The following is a 16,604-nucleotide window of genomic DNA, read 5'->3' as shown; positions in this document are numbered from 1 at the left end:
TCTATGACTTTTATTTTAAAGAAAGGGTCTTGTAATGGCTATTCCTGGTTGCCAACTTGACTATATCTGGAATGAACTACACTCCAGAATTGGAAGGCTTACCTGTGATCCAGATTTTGAGGCTGGGAGATAGGAGTTTCTGACCTGGATCTTGACATGGAGATCTTGAAGCATAGTGGCTATGAATCCCAGGAGACTAAGGCAAGGAGATCTCTGAGTTCAAGGTCAGCCTGAGACAAAACAAGTCCCAGATCTAGGTGTGGTGGAACACATCTTCTGCTGGAAACCTACAAGAAAACATTGGAAGAAGAGAAGACTAGGACCTGGTTTACTGATTGTTAGCATTCTGCCTAAACTCCACCCCACAGTTACCTGGCAACTGTCAGGTATTCTCCTCCCCACAGTTAACCTGGCAACAGCCAGGTAGGCCTGCCCACAATAAAAGGGGCTACTTGCCCCCTCCTCCCTCTCTTGCTCTCTTGCCCTCTTATTCTCTTGATCCCTTTGTCCCCTCACCCTTTCCCTTGCTCCTCTCTCCACGTGCTCATGGCTGGCCTCTACTCCCCTACTTCTCTACACACACTCTCTCTGCCTCTCTCTGCCTCTACTACACTCTTAACTCTCCTTCCCATGCCCTGAATAAACTCTGTTCTATACTATACCATTGTGTGGCTGGTCCCTCAGGGGGAAGGGATGGCTCATCATGGGCCCACTGAGACATCCCCTCCCCCATACCTCACCACCCCTCCATGGAACATATTCTCATATCTCTTTTTTTATAAACACATCACTGATGGCTCTGCACATTATGTAGGCACCACCCAGAAGTGGACAGCTCCAGCATCACAACCCTTTTCTGGGACAACCTTGAAAGATACAGGTGAAGGAAAATCTTCACAGTGGGCAGAACTTTGGGCAGTACACATAGTATTACAGTTTGTTTGGAAGAAGAAAAGGCCAGATATACAATTGTTTACTGACTCATGGGCTATAGCCAGTGGATTGGCTGGGTGGCCATAGTGATTGTTCGTGGCATTAAAACCCTAAGACAGAAGTTGGTTCCAGGGACTGGGGTATTGCTGTGATACTCTTGACCATGCTTTTGTTTGGAAGAATGTGGATTTTGGGACTTTGGATTTGGAAAGCAGTGGCATGCTTTAACTGGGGCTTAATGGGCCATCCTAGTAGGAATATGAGAGACTTTGTTGCTGAGAGTGATTTGAACTCTGCAGATCTGGCCCAAGAGGTTTTAGTGGAGAAGAATTTCAGCATGTGGCCTGGAGATTGTTTTTGTGGTATTTTGAACATTCAATGCAAGTCTTATAAAGAACAACATTTAATAGGGGCTGGTTTACAGGTTCAGAGGTTCAGTCCATTATTATTAAAGTGGGAACATGGCAGCATCCAGGCAGGCATGGTGTAGGAGGAGATTAGAGTTCTATATCTTCATCTGAAGGCCACTAGGAGAAGACTAGCTTTTAGGCAGCTAGAACTAGGATCTTAAAGCCCACAGTGACACACCTGCTCCAACAAGGCCACACCCTCTCTAACAGGGCCACGCCTTCTAGTAGTGCCATTCCCTGGGCTGAGCATATACAAACCATCACCGGTCTCATGTAGCTCACGTTGGTCTTGAAGTTGCTATGTAGCTAAGGCTGCCTTAGAACTACTTGATCTTCCTGCCTCTGCCTTCCAAGTGCTGAGATTACAATTGTACATCACCATACCCTGCTTAACAATGTACTATTAGCACATTCAGACAATGGCTGATGGGTTCTGACAGAAACAGAACCCAGTGTGTGTGTGTGTTCGTTTGTGTGTGTATTCCAACAATGGCATCTGTATGCTGCAAAGGCGGAGAACCCAGAAGCCACTCAGTACTGTAGAGGGCATGGGCACTCACAGAGAAGCATTGTAGAAACTAGGAATGTCAATCACACAGGCTTGTCTCCTCAATGGAAAAAATGTGTATGTTTTCCACCCAAAAGGCTGGGAGTGAATGTTGTTAATAACTTGGAGACCTTTCTAACTATAGGGCTAGGCCACACTCAAATCCATTTAATGTTTATCCCAGACTCTTTCTCCTTAGACCTCCCTTTGTTTCTCAGTCAATACAACCCATCCTTAGAGGAGGTGTCATGTGTACTTCATAACCTGGTGACCTTTGTTCTATCTGCATAACCAAGATCACACTAGATCCTAGGCCCTTAAGCTAAAGAACCGATCTTCATGGTAGAGGTCACCTGTACTTTACAAATGAGTTTCAATGTAGCCTTAAGCTTTATTGTGCAGGTGGTATTGGGATAATTGTTACCAAGAAACTGTTCCAAAATTGGACTGTATTCAAATAAGTCTAATATAAATTGGCCTGGTGTCAGACTCCAGAAGTTTGAATCAGCACCAGCTGACTGCTGAACTGAGGTTCTTGCTTGTGCCTGGTGGTTTGTTTACCTTCTGCTGTAGAGCTTGCAAGGACACCCCCCCTCTTCTGCAACACACTCACACACACACACACACACACACAGAGAGAGAGAGAGAGAGAGAGAGAGAGAGAGAGAGAGAGAGAGAGAGAGAGAAAGAGAGAGAGAGAGAGAGAGAGAGAGAGGAGAGAGAGAGAGAGAACATGAAATGAAGCTGGATGTACCGACAGTCCACATTTTGGGATTTGGAAGATTCCTGGAGGGTTTCTGGTCTTCATTCCAGATCAGAAGACTGAAGAAGCTGACCAGTGGCGTCACTGGAGGCCAGCAGTAGTAACAAAGATGGACAAGCTCACCGGTTAGAATTGAAGGCAGTGTAAACAAGCAGCATCGGAGTTTCCCAGAGTCCTCTTCCTCTCTAGGCCACCCCGCAGAAGGTTCCACTCACTATAGGGGAGGGTCTCCCCTTCCCCCAGTTAACTCTTGAGGGCATTCATTTTAACTGAAGGGTTTATAAAAATACAGCTGATTGGACTCTCTGAGATACTTTAAATTATGTCTCGATTACTTATAATAACCAATACAGTGCAGGTGCATGGAAATAGTTGTTACACTGTCCTATTAACAGAATAATGAAAAAGTCTGCAGATGCTCCAGGCAGATGCACATTCTTTCTAAGTACTTTTGGTCTGAGGTTCACTACATTTGCAAATTCAAAACCACAGATGTGGGGACTGACTGTGCTGTCTTACGTACTTATAGCATATTCACTTCGCGCAAGGTTCTGAGCTGGCTGAAGCGGTGGTTACGATAAAGAAGGGATTTGGATCTTGATTACACTTGAGTAGATTTATCGTCTAAGCAGATTTATTTTTCTAAGATAGGGTGCCTAAGTGACCTTAGATAGGTTCAGATAAAGCAGTGATCTTCCTTACAAAGAAGGGAAAGCTTCATGGAGTAGGTGACATTTGGCCCCGACCTTGAAGATATCTAGGCTTTGGACAAGAAGGATGAGAAAACCATAGAATTCTCTCCTCCGCGTGGCATCAAAAGAGGGACGTAAATCACCAGAGACCATTCGATAAAGGTTTATGACATTCTCGCCCTGGCTCCAGAGTTGGCAATCTGCAAGTAAAGAGCTGTCCGGCCAGGGAAGAGTATTCTCCACCCCAAACCTTATTAAGTCGCAGTGTCAAACCCTCCTCTTTTTGGGACGGGTTGAACCGGCCCTGCCTTCTCCAGGGAGCTGTCAGAGAGGGCGTTTTAGCGCCGCACTGTCTGGCCGCGGTGGGTACTGGCTTGGCGAAGGGCGCGGCTCTTTGTGCTTCATGTCCCACAGGCCTGAGCAGGGTGCGGTGACCCCACGAGGCTCTTATCCATCCCGCTGCTCTTCCAGGACCGTTCAAACTCCAGACTTAGGACGGTGCTTCGGAGAGCAGTGCGGCACTTGTACCCCCCCCCCCCCCCGAGCATCCAACCCTGAACTCTTTTTTTGTTGCTCCCTGCAGTGCATTTAATACAGGCGGATGCCGTCTGACAGGGTAGCACCCCTTCCTTTCCTCGCCACGCAAGGGAGTGGGTGGAGACTCCAGGACGAACTCCCTCCCAAGCGGCTATGCGCCTGCGTAACTCCGCCCAAGCCCCGCCCATTCCCTACCGCTCCGCCCTCCTATCCCGGGCTCCACCGCTAGGGGTGGCGGCTGCGGCTACGGCCTGACTGTCGCCGCGCGGTTGCTTTGAGGGCGCAGCAGCCCTACCGAGCGGGGCCGGCGTAAAGCCAGAGGGTGGGAGAGCGGCCGGCGGCGGAGGGCGGCGCCGGAGGAGGGCGGCGCGCGGTGACTCATCCCTCTGGAAGATCAGGCACGCTCGCCGAGCTCTCCCGCGCCGCCGCTCCTCAATCGGGAGGCGCCCGCCCGCCCCGCCCGCCGGATCCGAGCTCCCAGCCCGGCCGCGGCACAGAAAGTTTTCCCGGGCTCACGGCCTGCGGAAAGCGGAGCGGGCACGGCTGGGAGGCGATCGCCGCGCGGGCCCGCCGAGTGCATGGTGCCGGGCGCCCGGGCCGCGCGTCAGGAGGACCCGGGGCGGGGCCGGGCTGAGCCCAGCTCCTGAGCCTCTGTCCAGCTGCGCCCGAAGCCGTCTTCCCTTGGGACTGCTGCGGGGGTCGCGCTCCACGCCATGTCCCGGCTGCTGCCGCTGCTGGGGAGCCGGACGGCGCGCAGCCTGAGGCCGGGCCCTGCCGCCTCGCCCCGCCCGCCGTCCTGGTGCAGCTGCGGCCGGGAACTGCTGGCTCTCGGGGTCCCTGGCAGTCCCCGGCTTCTGGGCACACACCCCAAGAAGGAGCCCATGGAGGCGCTGAACACGGCGCAGGGCGCGCGCGACTTCATCTACAGCCTGCACTCCACCGAGAGGAGCTGCTTGCTCAAAGAGCTGCACCGCTTCGAGTCCATTGCCATCGCACAAGGTAAGCGGGTGGGGCCGGCCGCCTGGGAAGACCTAGTTCCCGGACCCCTGTTACCTCCCCACACTCTGGCACGGCTCAAAGAAGGAACTTTCCACTTCCCAAGTGTCCCCAAGACAGGTAGGACACGCGCGGATTGTGCCAGGTAGCTAGGGCCGAGCTTGGCTGGTGCCTCCCTGGCCGTGGAATTTAGGAGGTTCATCCTTGAAATGCTAGCTGACTCTCGGGGTTGTGTTTTGGTTTGTCCTGTGCCTCCTCTCTCCAGCCCTCCATTCCCTAAGACGTTGGTGTCTTCCTGAGAACGTGTACCCATGCAGGTGGCATGCCCTGCCTGGTCTAAGAAAGTGCCAGGAACTGGACAGGTAGAAGGAAACTTTCTTGAAGGTGTGTGGATGTCCTCCCAAGATGCTCAAGGTTATATATTGCTTCTCACATCTGGTTGTGGAATGCCCAAGGAAATCTTTTCCTTGGGAAGTTGGAAAGATTATATCGAGCCAGCAACTGTGCGTACTGGAAGGCAGGAGATTCAAATTGAACTCTGGGAGTTTGTTTCCTTGGAGTTTGAAAGAGTGAAGTGAGGTTTTGGGTGGTTGGGGTTAGGGAATCTGTGACTTGAAAATGAAAAGCACACTTCTACTTAAAAATAATTGGGAAAGGATGAAAGGAAATCTATTTTTAAACAGGCATGTTAAGATAGGATATTTTTAAAACAAGTGCGGAATGTGGTAGGTCAGAATTTGAGTGTACGTGTAAAGGCATTGAAAAGATGCAAAGACTAAAATGGATTCAGTCGTTAAAGTCTTTGTTTTTGTTTTTTTTCTTGCTATGTAAATTCTGTTCTATACACAAAAACACAGCTACTATTTCATGTGACATTTGGATGTGTTGGAAAGTTTTTTTTTGTTTTTGTTTGTTTTTTGAGACAGTGTTTCTCTGTGTATGCCTGGCTGTCCTGGAACTCACTCTGTAGACCAGGCTGGCCTCGAACTCGGAAATCTGCCTGCCTCTGTCTCCCCAGTGCTGGGATTAAAGGCGTGCGCCACCACTGCCCGGCTGGAAAGTTTTTAAATAGTTGAAGTTGGTACTACATAGTATCATGTAAACATTCTATAGGCTCTGAAGTATGGAGTACTTCAGCACTGATTTGGAACGGGGCTTTCAGAATCTTGAAAGTTTGGCCTGTGCATGAGAGGAAAGTGAGTTCTTTCCTGATATTAGCATTGCTTACTTATACAACTTAAGAAACTTTTTTATTCGTTGTATCCTTTATTACTTTAATTTTTTTCCAGTTTGGGGGATTGTGAATCAATATGAAATAATGGATAATTTCAGACATTGCTTACCCACAACACTTTTTACAGGAAACCAAAGTATTCCAATCAATTCAGACAGTAAATCACACTACAGAAAATTATACTGAGCACTAGCATCCCTTTAGTCTATGTGTGTGTTCTCTGTGTGGCTTAAAAACTCAGTTCTGAGAAGGTGCTCTTTGAAAACAATATAGGCAGTCATATCTTAGAAAGTCAGTTTTTGTCACTCAGGTGAGACTATGTAAACATCATTTTCCCTTATCTAAAGTAAGGTCTTGGAAATTCTACATTGTCAACATGCTACAAGATTGGAGGGTCCCTTGAATACAATTTTATAGCAGTTATTGAAAAGCATGTTTTACAATAGCAATACCTGACTTGCTAAATTATATCTATTTTTGCACATCCCAGCAGTGTATCTGGTAGGAGTGTTACATTTTCTAATGAAGACAGTATTTTAGATCTAAGATGGTTTTAGATATCCTTGGAAAGACCTAAAACCTCAAGTCCATGGATGTTATTAGCATCAATAAAACTGAATGATCTAAGTATTTGAGGAAGCCATTGGCAATTTAAATGTATTTGCTCAGGAAAAATAGGGGTAAATACATAGGAAACAATTTGGTGGTTTAATACCTCCTCTTTATAAGCTAAAGTGCTTCAAAGTGTGGTCGTCTATTTTTGTTGATGCTTCTGACTAACTTTCCGGTTAAGTGACACTTAGAGGTGCTGCTGCATTAGGTTTTAGCGTGCCTTGGTTCTCACTTAACAATTTTATCACCAGTGGACACAGCTAAGGGGATAACTAGACTTGCTTAGTAAGTAAGTCACCTTGTTCACCAATTACATAAGGTAAAGGATCTCACTGCATTGGGGATTCATGTTCCTCATACAGACTATTCTGAAATCAGTGGGTTTGCTTGTTCATTTTAAACGAAAACCTCTCAGGTTTACTTTCTTCTCCTTCCCCTTCTCCTTCTTCTCCTTCTCCCCCTCCTCCTTTTCCTCCTCATTATTATTATTGTTGTTGTTGTTGTTATACTTTAATTATTTATTTGTGCGTGAGCTTGTCATTGTATGCTTGTAGACAATGTGTGGGGGTTGTCCAGTCTTTCCTGCTGACACACTGATCCCAAATCATCAAACTCAGAGGCCCTTAGGCTGAGCAACAAGTGCCTTACTAGTGGGCCCTGTCATCCGTCTTCATTCTGTAAACTACCAACTAATGTACTGAATGCAGAGTACTCCCTATGCTTTCTAATGAGGCGTAGTCGCCATGAAAGGGCTGTTTCTTACTACAGGAAGCCTGTGTGCCCTTGGAAAGGCGCTTAGGTCATCCTAGGAAGCATTCTGGCTTTGATAAGACATCGCAGAAAAAAAAAATATCTCTGCTTTGAGATGGGGCATAAGATGTGCTGAAATTTGGCCCTCAGTCCTTAATCTTTCTCATGTGTCTATCAGTAGGCCTGTGGTATAATTTGTGACAAGATATCACTCTACAATCAGCTTATAACAGATGAGGCCGACCTTGTGGGATATCTTATCTTAGTGAGTTGGGTTGTTCGATTTTAAAATTACAAACTGATTTTTTCCTTTCCTATCTGAAGACAGAGTATATGGTGCACTCTTACCTGCTCAACTTGTTTTCTCTTCCAGAGGTAGCAGGCATTCCATTGACAGTAGGGGTGGCGCTGTCAAGAATAGAGCTGACAAGCTGGTGTTAATACAGATGTTAGTATTAGCCAATTAGCCAAGATTTTTTTTTTAAAGCAAACTCTTTCTTCATTTTTGCAACTAACATTTCTGTTTATTTTTAAAGCCTTTCAAAGTACATTTTGCTTTTGAAGCAAGGAAGAAGTCACTGTGTTAGTTGTTACCTGTTACTATAAAACAAGTTATATCAAACAGAGAAACACAGAACCTCACAGTTTCTAATGTTCCCAAATCCTGGAGCCACTCATTTGGGTATTTCTTATTCAGAGTCTCTCATGATATTGAAATCAAGCTTTCGACTTTCTGAGGTCCTGGCTGGGGTTGGAGGAGTCATTCCCAGCTTGACTCACTTACATGGCTTTTGGCTGGTGGTGTCAGTTCTTTTTTATATGGACCTTTCTACAGGACTGAAGCTTTCAAGACACAATTCTTGGAGGGAGGGAGGGAGGGAGGGAGGGAGGGAGGGAGGGAGGGAGGGAGGGAGGGAGGGAGAGAGAGAGAGAGAGACAGGCAGGAGGGAGGACGGTGGTCAGGAGAAGGAAGGAGTTCTGGAAGCCCGTCTTTTATGATACAGGCTTAGACGTAGCATCTCTTGTTTGCTGTGGTACCTTGTAGGAGGTTTCTACATAGGATGTTACTATTACATCAGAGATTGGGAGCCACTGACGTCATGTTGGAGGCTGATTGCAGTACTTACTAAGGCTTAATGAACAGTTACTGTAGAGTTATGTAAGACAAGAGCTGGTTTTGGCAGAGATATCGTAAGAGATGAGAACTGAAAAAAGCTTCTTAGGGAATATTATTGTCATATATATTAAAAACTTAAAAAAAAACAATTTTACATATGGCAAATAAGATACATCAAGGTGATAGTTACCTGGCAGGGTGATACCGTGATCGAGTAGGTGGTTTTCTTAAGGTGAGGCTTGTCTATGGCTGACTCCTCTGATTTCCCCATGTAGGACAAACTTTGACTGTAAAGTTTGTGTTAGTGAGGGACTGTGTTCACACTTTACTCTAAAAAGAAAAGAAAGTACACATATTATATCCAAGTGAATAGTGCAGTTTTCCTGTTTGCAGCAAATTTATTAGCTTTCATCTTTTTTGTTTGTTTCTCTGTATAAACAGTAACTATGTACTTTTAAAATTTGTTTTTGCTACTGATGTACTCCATATTACTTTTATAATACTAAACTATAATGTCTTCAATCTTCTCCACTTGTGACAGTTTCTTTAAGGTAGGATAAAGCACTCTGTTTGGAGTACTTGGCAAGTGGCCTAAAGGTCTTAGACAAAATGATAGTCTGGCAGCTGCTGGGTTGGGCATGTGTAGAGTGCTTACACATAACCAAGTTTTGTCATGGAGATCACTCTGCTATCGATCTTGTACCTTTAAAAACTCATTCCCTGTTCTCCACAGCCTGTCCCTCAGGACGACATGAGAAGGAAACACTTGTGTCCTGCCTACTTCTTAGCCTCTGGGATGGATTGGGATGATCTCAGCTTTTGCTCAAAGAGAAAAGCGTTTCCTATGCCAATTAAGACACATGAATAAAGACATTTTAGTGTCTTAGCTGAGATAATAAAAGTAGAATAAGGGAGGGATAGCCCCAACTGGGTTCAGCCAGAGGGTGGGAGCTAGCATGGCTCACCAGAGGGTCCAAGAAGGGTTTTCTCACAGCTAGAACTGCTGACCCAGGCAGATACAGGTTTCCTCAGTAACAATGACTGACATTTCAGAATGGCTGTAATCTTTAGGTAATAGGTCAGAGTTCCTAGATAAAAATGTTCCAAGAGGGGTAGGAGAAGCTGTAAAACTTTGTATCAGTTTCCTATTGCTACTGTAACAAGTTTAGTACTCACTCAGTGCTTGAAACAATGCACTCTTTTAGCGTTTTGGCAACTCAGGATCCAAGACCAGTCTTAAAGGCGCTTGTCAACAGGCCCCGTCCTTCTGGAGTCTCAGGGGAGAATCCGTTCTTTGCTTCTTCAAGCTTTTAGCATTCCTTGGCTCTTGGCCTCATCACTTGAATCTCTGCTTCAGTTGTTGCGTTATCTTCTTTCTCCTTGACCTTTTTGCTTCCCTCTTGTAAGGACTCTTGCGACTACATTTAGTTTTCATGAGCAATAACATGTCCTGGAAAAACCTCATGACACATACCACTGTACAAAGCTTGTGCTAACGTTTAGGAACCAATGAGAGAATTCAGTATAATCTCTCTCAGTATCTTAAATCACATTTTTTGAAGTTCCTTTGCTATATAGGTAGCATATTCAAAGGGTAGAGGATAAGGCTGTGGACATCTTTGAGGTCCCAGATCCAGCTTCCTACAAACTTGTTAGGACCTAGTCTTGGAAGCTCACACTTCCATCTTTGCTGCCTGCTATTGATCAAGAGAGTAAGTTACTAGGGCTGGTTTAGATTCAGGGAAAGAGAAATTATAAGATAGCATTTTATGTGAGTGATCATGTCTAATAATTATAGTTCCTTTAGTCTGTATATTAACTTTTCTGTTGAAGGTTTTGGGTATGGGGCCCCATTTGGAGCATTTGTTCCTCTACTTGGTTCCTCTACCAGGTGCTAGACACTGAGATGTACAGCAGTCCTCTGTCTTTATCAGGAGTTTTTTACTTTTTAGGTTTCAGCATTTTGGGCTAGTAAATTCTTTGCTGTGGGGGCTGTTCCCCTCATAGGCTGTTGAACAGCACTTCTATCCTGTGTCTACCATTTGCTGGTGGTACCCTTGCATACTTTCCTAGTTGTGTTGGCCAAAAACGTCTCTAACTGTAGCTACATGTTTCTTGGATGGTTGAGAATGTGCAACCTTGCAGAGAGAGGCTTATCAAAACCTCCTGGCTGAGAGACATCATTTATAGGAAATGTTGCAATTGTTTCTTTAGCTGTTGGGGCCTGTCTCTGCTCTCATTGTCTGCAGTACTGTCAGCCTTTGCTCCCCACCCCGGCCCCCCACTTCACTGTTTGTTTTCTGTGTGTTTGTGTCTTAGTAAGGACAGAGGATAATTCCTGATCTATCTAGCCAACTACTCATCTGTCTGAACTTTACCAAAACACAACTAAGTTAGAAAATACAGCTTTCAAATAAATCAAACATTGCCATGGTTTAATTTACCATCTTCCATCCTCTCGTCACTTCTTTTTTAATAGCAGCTGTGGCAAGCAAATTTCTAATAAAGAAACTTGTGTAGTAAGTACTTTATAGGCTCATGAGGAAGGTTGGCTGGAACTGAAAAAAACTGGGTGATCTTGAATGTTGAGTATGATATTAAATCATTATTAGAAGAGATTTAATTTTTCTAAAAATAGTGCTGTTTGCATAATCACATTCTTGACTGCTTTCCTGTGGCGTGCCTGCTTATGAAATCACTGGAACAAATAGAGACCAAATCCGAGTGCAGATTTTATTAGCATCTTGGTCAAGTCAGTTGAATTAATTAGTATGTAGCTTTACTGGACTCCAGTCTTGTCTTTGTCTTATTGCTTCATGACTTCTCTAAGTTAAGGCACACAATCATGTAACAAGTAGTTACATGTTTAAAAAAAAAAATCACCTTGATCTGATTAATGTGAGGCTCTTGTAAAAGATTTTGTAGGGAGCCTATGAAACGTTTATTCTGCTTGCTTTTGATGTCATATTCCTTTCCTTCTATGTCTTAGAGAAGATGTGCTTATGCTCATAATGTACCTTCCACCCAGTGCTACAGTCCTTCTATACTGTATTTTGGTACAGCAGTTTCTCGGAGACTACTTCTGTTTGTAGCCTTACTAGCCGTTACACCAAATGCCCGCAGAGCACAGCTGCTTTGGGTGGCATCTCTGTAGACTGTCAGAGTGACATATGTCAGGCTTAACCCGCTCTCCACCTCCCTCCAGAGCTCTCACACATTCAACTCTGCTCTCGTTCATCCCTGGTGGCTCTTTCCTGCTCTATGAGGAGGAGTGCATCTTGGCAATCCTGCTACTGTGTCTAAGACATGCTACTCTGCTATTTGTTACTGTCCCACAGTGCTTATAATTTATTTTTCTTTTACTCACAAAATAAAACCTTGTGTCCCTTGACTCCACTCCCAGAAGGTTTAATCTTGATAGACACTTCAAGGACCAATCCTCTTTCAGCCAGATGCCGACATCCATCACATGGTTATAGATCCAGCCTCAGCTTTGTCAGTGAAACTCTTTCTTGCAAGTATCTGGGTTATGGCTGGATTATCATTGTTCTAAATACCAAAAAAGTAGTTGTGAGGATGATTACTTTTTACGGCTCTTTAAGTTGCAGAGAAATTTAAGTTAGAATGATGTTCTTGGCTTAGTCCAGATTTCCTGCTTTCCTTCTGAATTTTAGGATAAACTATTTAGCATGTTAAAAAAAATCTGTAATTTAAAAGTCAGTAACTTCTGAGTTTCAGTCGTGTGCTATTGCTGTTTTGCTGTTGTAAGCACATCGTCACTGCTGCTCTGGAGGTTATTGGGTGCTTGCTGGATGCTGCACATACAGAACTGACTCTTCATATACTTCTCTTGTTTACTATTCTCAGAAGATGTTACATTTTATAGATTAAGAATCAGAGGCTATAAAGCCTTCGACCATCGATGTGACTCGTCTCACATCAGTGTTTTGGGGTTGTGAACTTGTCTAAGACCCCCCATAATTAGACATCCAAATTCAAAACTCACATAGTTGGGATTGAACATAAGATGCCTTCTCTAACTAAACAGAGAAGGGGGAGATGCCAGAAGCCAGGACCCTCGCCCTTACCCTTACCCCCTACCTTTCCCCACCTGCACAATGTCCTCTGAAGCTTGGCAACTGCAAGATCATGCTTAGCAACTGCAGATAGACTCAAAGCAGAGTACCATGTCTTCTTAAGAATAGCAGGGAGACCATAACTCAAGCAGTGTACCATATCTTCTGAAGAACTGCAGGTAGATCATAATACAAGGCAGTGTACCATATAGACCATGACATGTTTCAAGGCACAGGCCAAGAAGATTTTGTACTTTTCCACCACCTGGACCCTCTTACCCCCTCCCCTTGTAAAACATGCTATAAAAAAGCATTTCATGTTCAAAAAAAGAAATAAAAAAAAAATTTGGCAATTAAAAAAAAAAAAAAGAATCAGAGGCTAGGGGTACTTTGCCCGAGATCTTAGAAGCTGCCTGTCACATTTGAGTTATAACTCAGCTTGTCTAGCTTTAAAACTTTAATTCTTACTCTTTTTTTTTTTTGAATCTTTGTATTGGCATGAATATCTGAATAGCCAAATGGAAAAAACCAAAACCAGAAACAAATGTGCCAGTATCATTTGTGTGTGTGTGTGTGTGTGTGTGTGTGTGTGTTTGCTTGCATTTTCTGAGGTAGATTGCACCAAACTCACCATCTTCCTGCCTCCAAAGGGCTGCTGGTATTGTAGGCCTGTAGTACCATATCCATATGGTAACATTGTAGGCCTGCAGTACCATATCCATCTGGTAACATTGTAGGCCTGCAGTACCATATCCAGCAGGTAACATTGTAGGCCTGCAGTACCACATCCATATGGTAACATTGTAGGCCTCCAGTACCATATCCATATGGTAACATTGTAGGCCTGCAGTACCATATCCAGCAGGTAACATTGTAAGCCTGCAGTACCACATCCATATGGTAACATTGTAGGCCTGCAGTACCATATCCATCTGGTAACATTGTAGGCCTGCAGTACCATATCCAGCTGGTAACATTGTAGGCCTGCAGTACCATAACCTTCTGGTAACATATCCTAGTCTGTCTTTTGTATATTTGCAAATATGTATTCAATATAATAAGAAAAGTAAACATGGCATCATTACTTTGACAATAGGGGATCTCAAGGTGCATAATAATTAATAACATTATGTAAAAGTTTGGAAAAGTAAGGAAAGTAGTATTTGAGTTCATTCATAGCTTACTGTATATTAGATGGGTGTGAGATAATTATGGAGAACTCTTCAGTAAGTAGTTGGGTGTCGGGATATTGGAGATCCAGGGAAATATTCAACCTTGACCATGCTCCTCACATAGGTAATAACAGAGGCAGGCAGAGTGAGTCGAGTAAAAGGGGGAGCTCCTAGAGCAGTGGCTTTCAATCCCCTTGATGCTGTGACCCTTTAATATATATAGTTCCTCATGTGGTGCTGACCCCCAACCATAACATTATTTTGCTTTTACTTTGTAAGTTTAATTTTGCTATTGTTATGAATTGTAGTATAAATATCTGATATGCAGGATATCTGATATGCAACCCCCCAAATGGGCCATGACTCACAGGTTGAGGACCACTGTCCTAGAAGCTGTTCTGAGAAACACCAATGCTTGCAAAACCAGAATTAGATGGGGGTGAATATCTAGAGAGAGAAGGAAAATTGTAGTGATGTGTTCTGGATGCTAAGTAACAAAGAGAGTGTTTCAAAAGGGAGAATGATCTGGCAGTTCAGATGGTGAGAGGGGCACTTGGGCGGGATGTCCTTTGGCTTCTAGAACAGAAAGGAGCAGTGTCTTTGTCAGAAGCCATTTCTGATGGCCATCCACATGGCCATCAGATTTAGTTGGCTGAAAAGGAAAAATAGATAAGGAAGGGTTTAACACTGTAAAGGGAACTTGGGGTATGGAAAGGAGCTGTATGGCTAGATTTTACCTGATCTTCTCTGTGCTCATGTTAATTCATTACTTAATTTGCTAGTTTCCACAGGTGGTTCCTGAGTAGATTCTTCTTCATCACAGTCATGATTCCCAATCTATGTGTTCAGATATCTCTGCTTTCTCTGTCTCTACCCATTTCTGACTCTCAATTTATTTGCAAATTCGAAAATAACATTCTTCTTGTGCTATACTTTGAAACATGGCTTTACAGCAGGATTTTATTTAAACATTATTCTTTTTTTTACTATAGCCAACAACAAAAGTGACCTGGTAGGCACATGTTTAGAGGGTTATCTTCCATTGCTGTAATCTCAGAAACCTACTCTGTGCTTTCCACAGGTTTAAAGGAAACTGGAAAGTAATTCAAATTTTCATGACGAAAAACTTGAATTTTATGTGTAAACAAATCACACTCTTTTTGGCAGCATTCTGTAGAAAATGTGTGGGCCATTTAGCAGGTAGGATCTGTTCTTTGTGAGAAGCTTGCAGCAAAGTGGAAATTGCCAGCATTTACATTTACACCATATGTAGATAAAGTGAACGAAGTCTAGTTTGTTTTTAGGTGATCTTGTGTCTGGGAGGCATAAATTCAGATAGCTCTGTGTCTGGGTTCCTAGGAAGACAGGGAAGGTGGGAACTTACATGCTGAGCTGGGGCATGGGCTTATTGCTGTGGAAGATATAAGAATGTGTTAGCAGAATGGAAGTGCTCATAAGACCAGAATCCATTAACATCTTGATTTCACATATCAGCCACTGGCACTATGTCTTGTGTACCTTGAAGGTTGCTTAAGGATGACAGTGACCAAAGTTAGTATTTCAGGGGCAGCTGGGTTTTGAGTCCTGTTTCTGTCAAAGCAAAACTTTGTCTAGTGTTGCTGTCATTGTGATTTTCCTGTTTTCCTGCAACCATTTTACTTTTCTACAATGTCATTACAAAGTGCAAGAAAATTAAGCAGGCAGTGTAAAACTTTTTCAGTGAAGATACTTAAGAGGGGCCAGAGAGATGGCTCAGGAGTTAAGTGCGTTGTATACTGTCTGCTGTTCCAGAGCCAGCACCCACATAATAGTTCACAATGATCTCAGGGTACAGGTCTCAGGGTACCCAACACCCTCTCCTGGCCTCTGTGGGTAGTGCATCTACATGGTGCACAAATATACACACACAGGCAAAACACTCATACACATATATTTAAAAAGTGGGGAAAACCTAACTGAGGGCCAGGGGAACTTTTCTCCTCTTCTCCTTCTTGACATCTCTCTTCCTTCCTACCTCCTATGCCCCCATCAAAATCATTTCTACATTAGAGTAGGCAAACATATTTGTTATTAAAAATATATCTCATGTTTACATACTGGACATATTACTTGCAGCTTCTGGATCAAGAAATATAAGTCTGCTTAGTTTTATAGTATAAGTGTTCTTAAATATTTACCTCCCTTGAGTCCCTTTTTTTCTGCCTGTGAAGTCTTTATAGGTTCTTGGGGATATAAGTGTATGAAATAGGTATACAAATTAACATTCACACTATTGAATAGACATATTCCTTATTTTATGTAAAGAGCTAAATCTTAGCTGAATATTTGCTGCTGTATAGGTCATCTATTATCCAAAGTTGATTGATATTTTGATTTTATAACCATTACTGCCATGAATACTGCTCCATATAAATAAATACTAAGTACAAAATGTCCACTTGAGAAGTGGCTGGAAATTCTGTTTTGCTAATGGAAATCAAGCCCCTTAAAATGACAGTTTTGAAAAATTAAGCACTCTAACAATGTAATCTAAGCCGGGCAGTGGTGGCCGCACACCTTTAATCCCAGCACTTGGGAGGCAGAGGCAGGCGGATTTCTGAGTTCGAGAGTTCGAGGCTAGCCTGGTCTACAGAGTGAGTTCCAGGACAGCCAGGGCTACACAGAGAAACCCTGTCTCAAAAAACAAAAACAAAAAACCCAAAACAAACAAACAAAAAAAACCCAATCTAAGCTAGAGACATACTGATTTGATAAATAAAAAAAAA

The 16,604-nt window shown here is 43.7% G+C and overlaps 1 protein-coding gene and 1 pseudogene across 2 annotated transcripts in view; both read left to right on the top strand.

Moving 5' to 3' along the window:
- The first annotated feature begins 4,595 nt into the window (after positions 1–4,595).
- Positions 4,596–16,604, top strand: part of Tmem65 (transmembrane protein 65) — a 41,404-nt gene continuing 29,395 nt past the window's right edge. For both annotated transcript variants that reach the window (XM_028753859.1, XM_028753858.1), the window contains exon 1: positions 4,596–4,881. In XM_028753859.1, the coding sequence (XP_028609692.1) occupies positions 4,596–4,881 (286 nt within the window). The remainder of the gene's footprint in view (positions 4,882–16,604) is intronic.
- Positions 8,774–8,924, top strand: LOC114609538 (annotated as a pseudogene).

The sequence above is a fragment of the Grammomys surdaster genome, unplaced genomic scaffold, assembly GCF_004785775.1.
Source record: "Grammomys surdaster isolate TR1022 unplaced genomic scaffold, NIH_TR_1.0 125974, whole genome shotgun sequence".
NCBI lineage: Eukaryota > Metazoa > Chordata > Mammalia > Rodentia > Muridae > Grammomys > Grammomys surdaster.
This window is presented reverse-complemented; position numbering and strand designations above follow the sequence as displayed.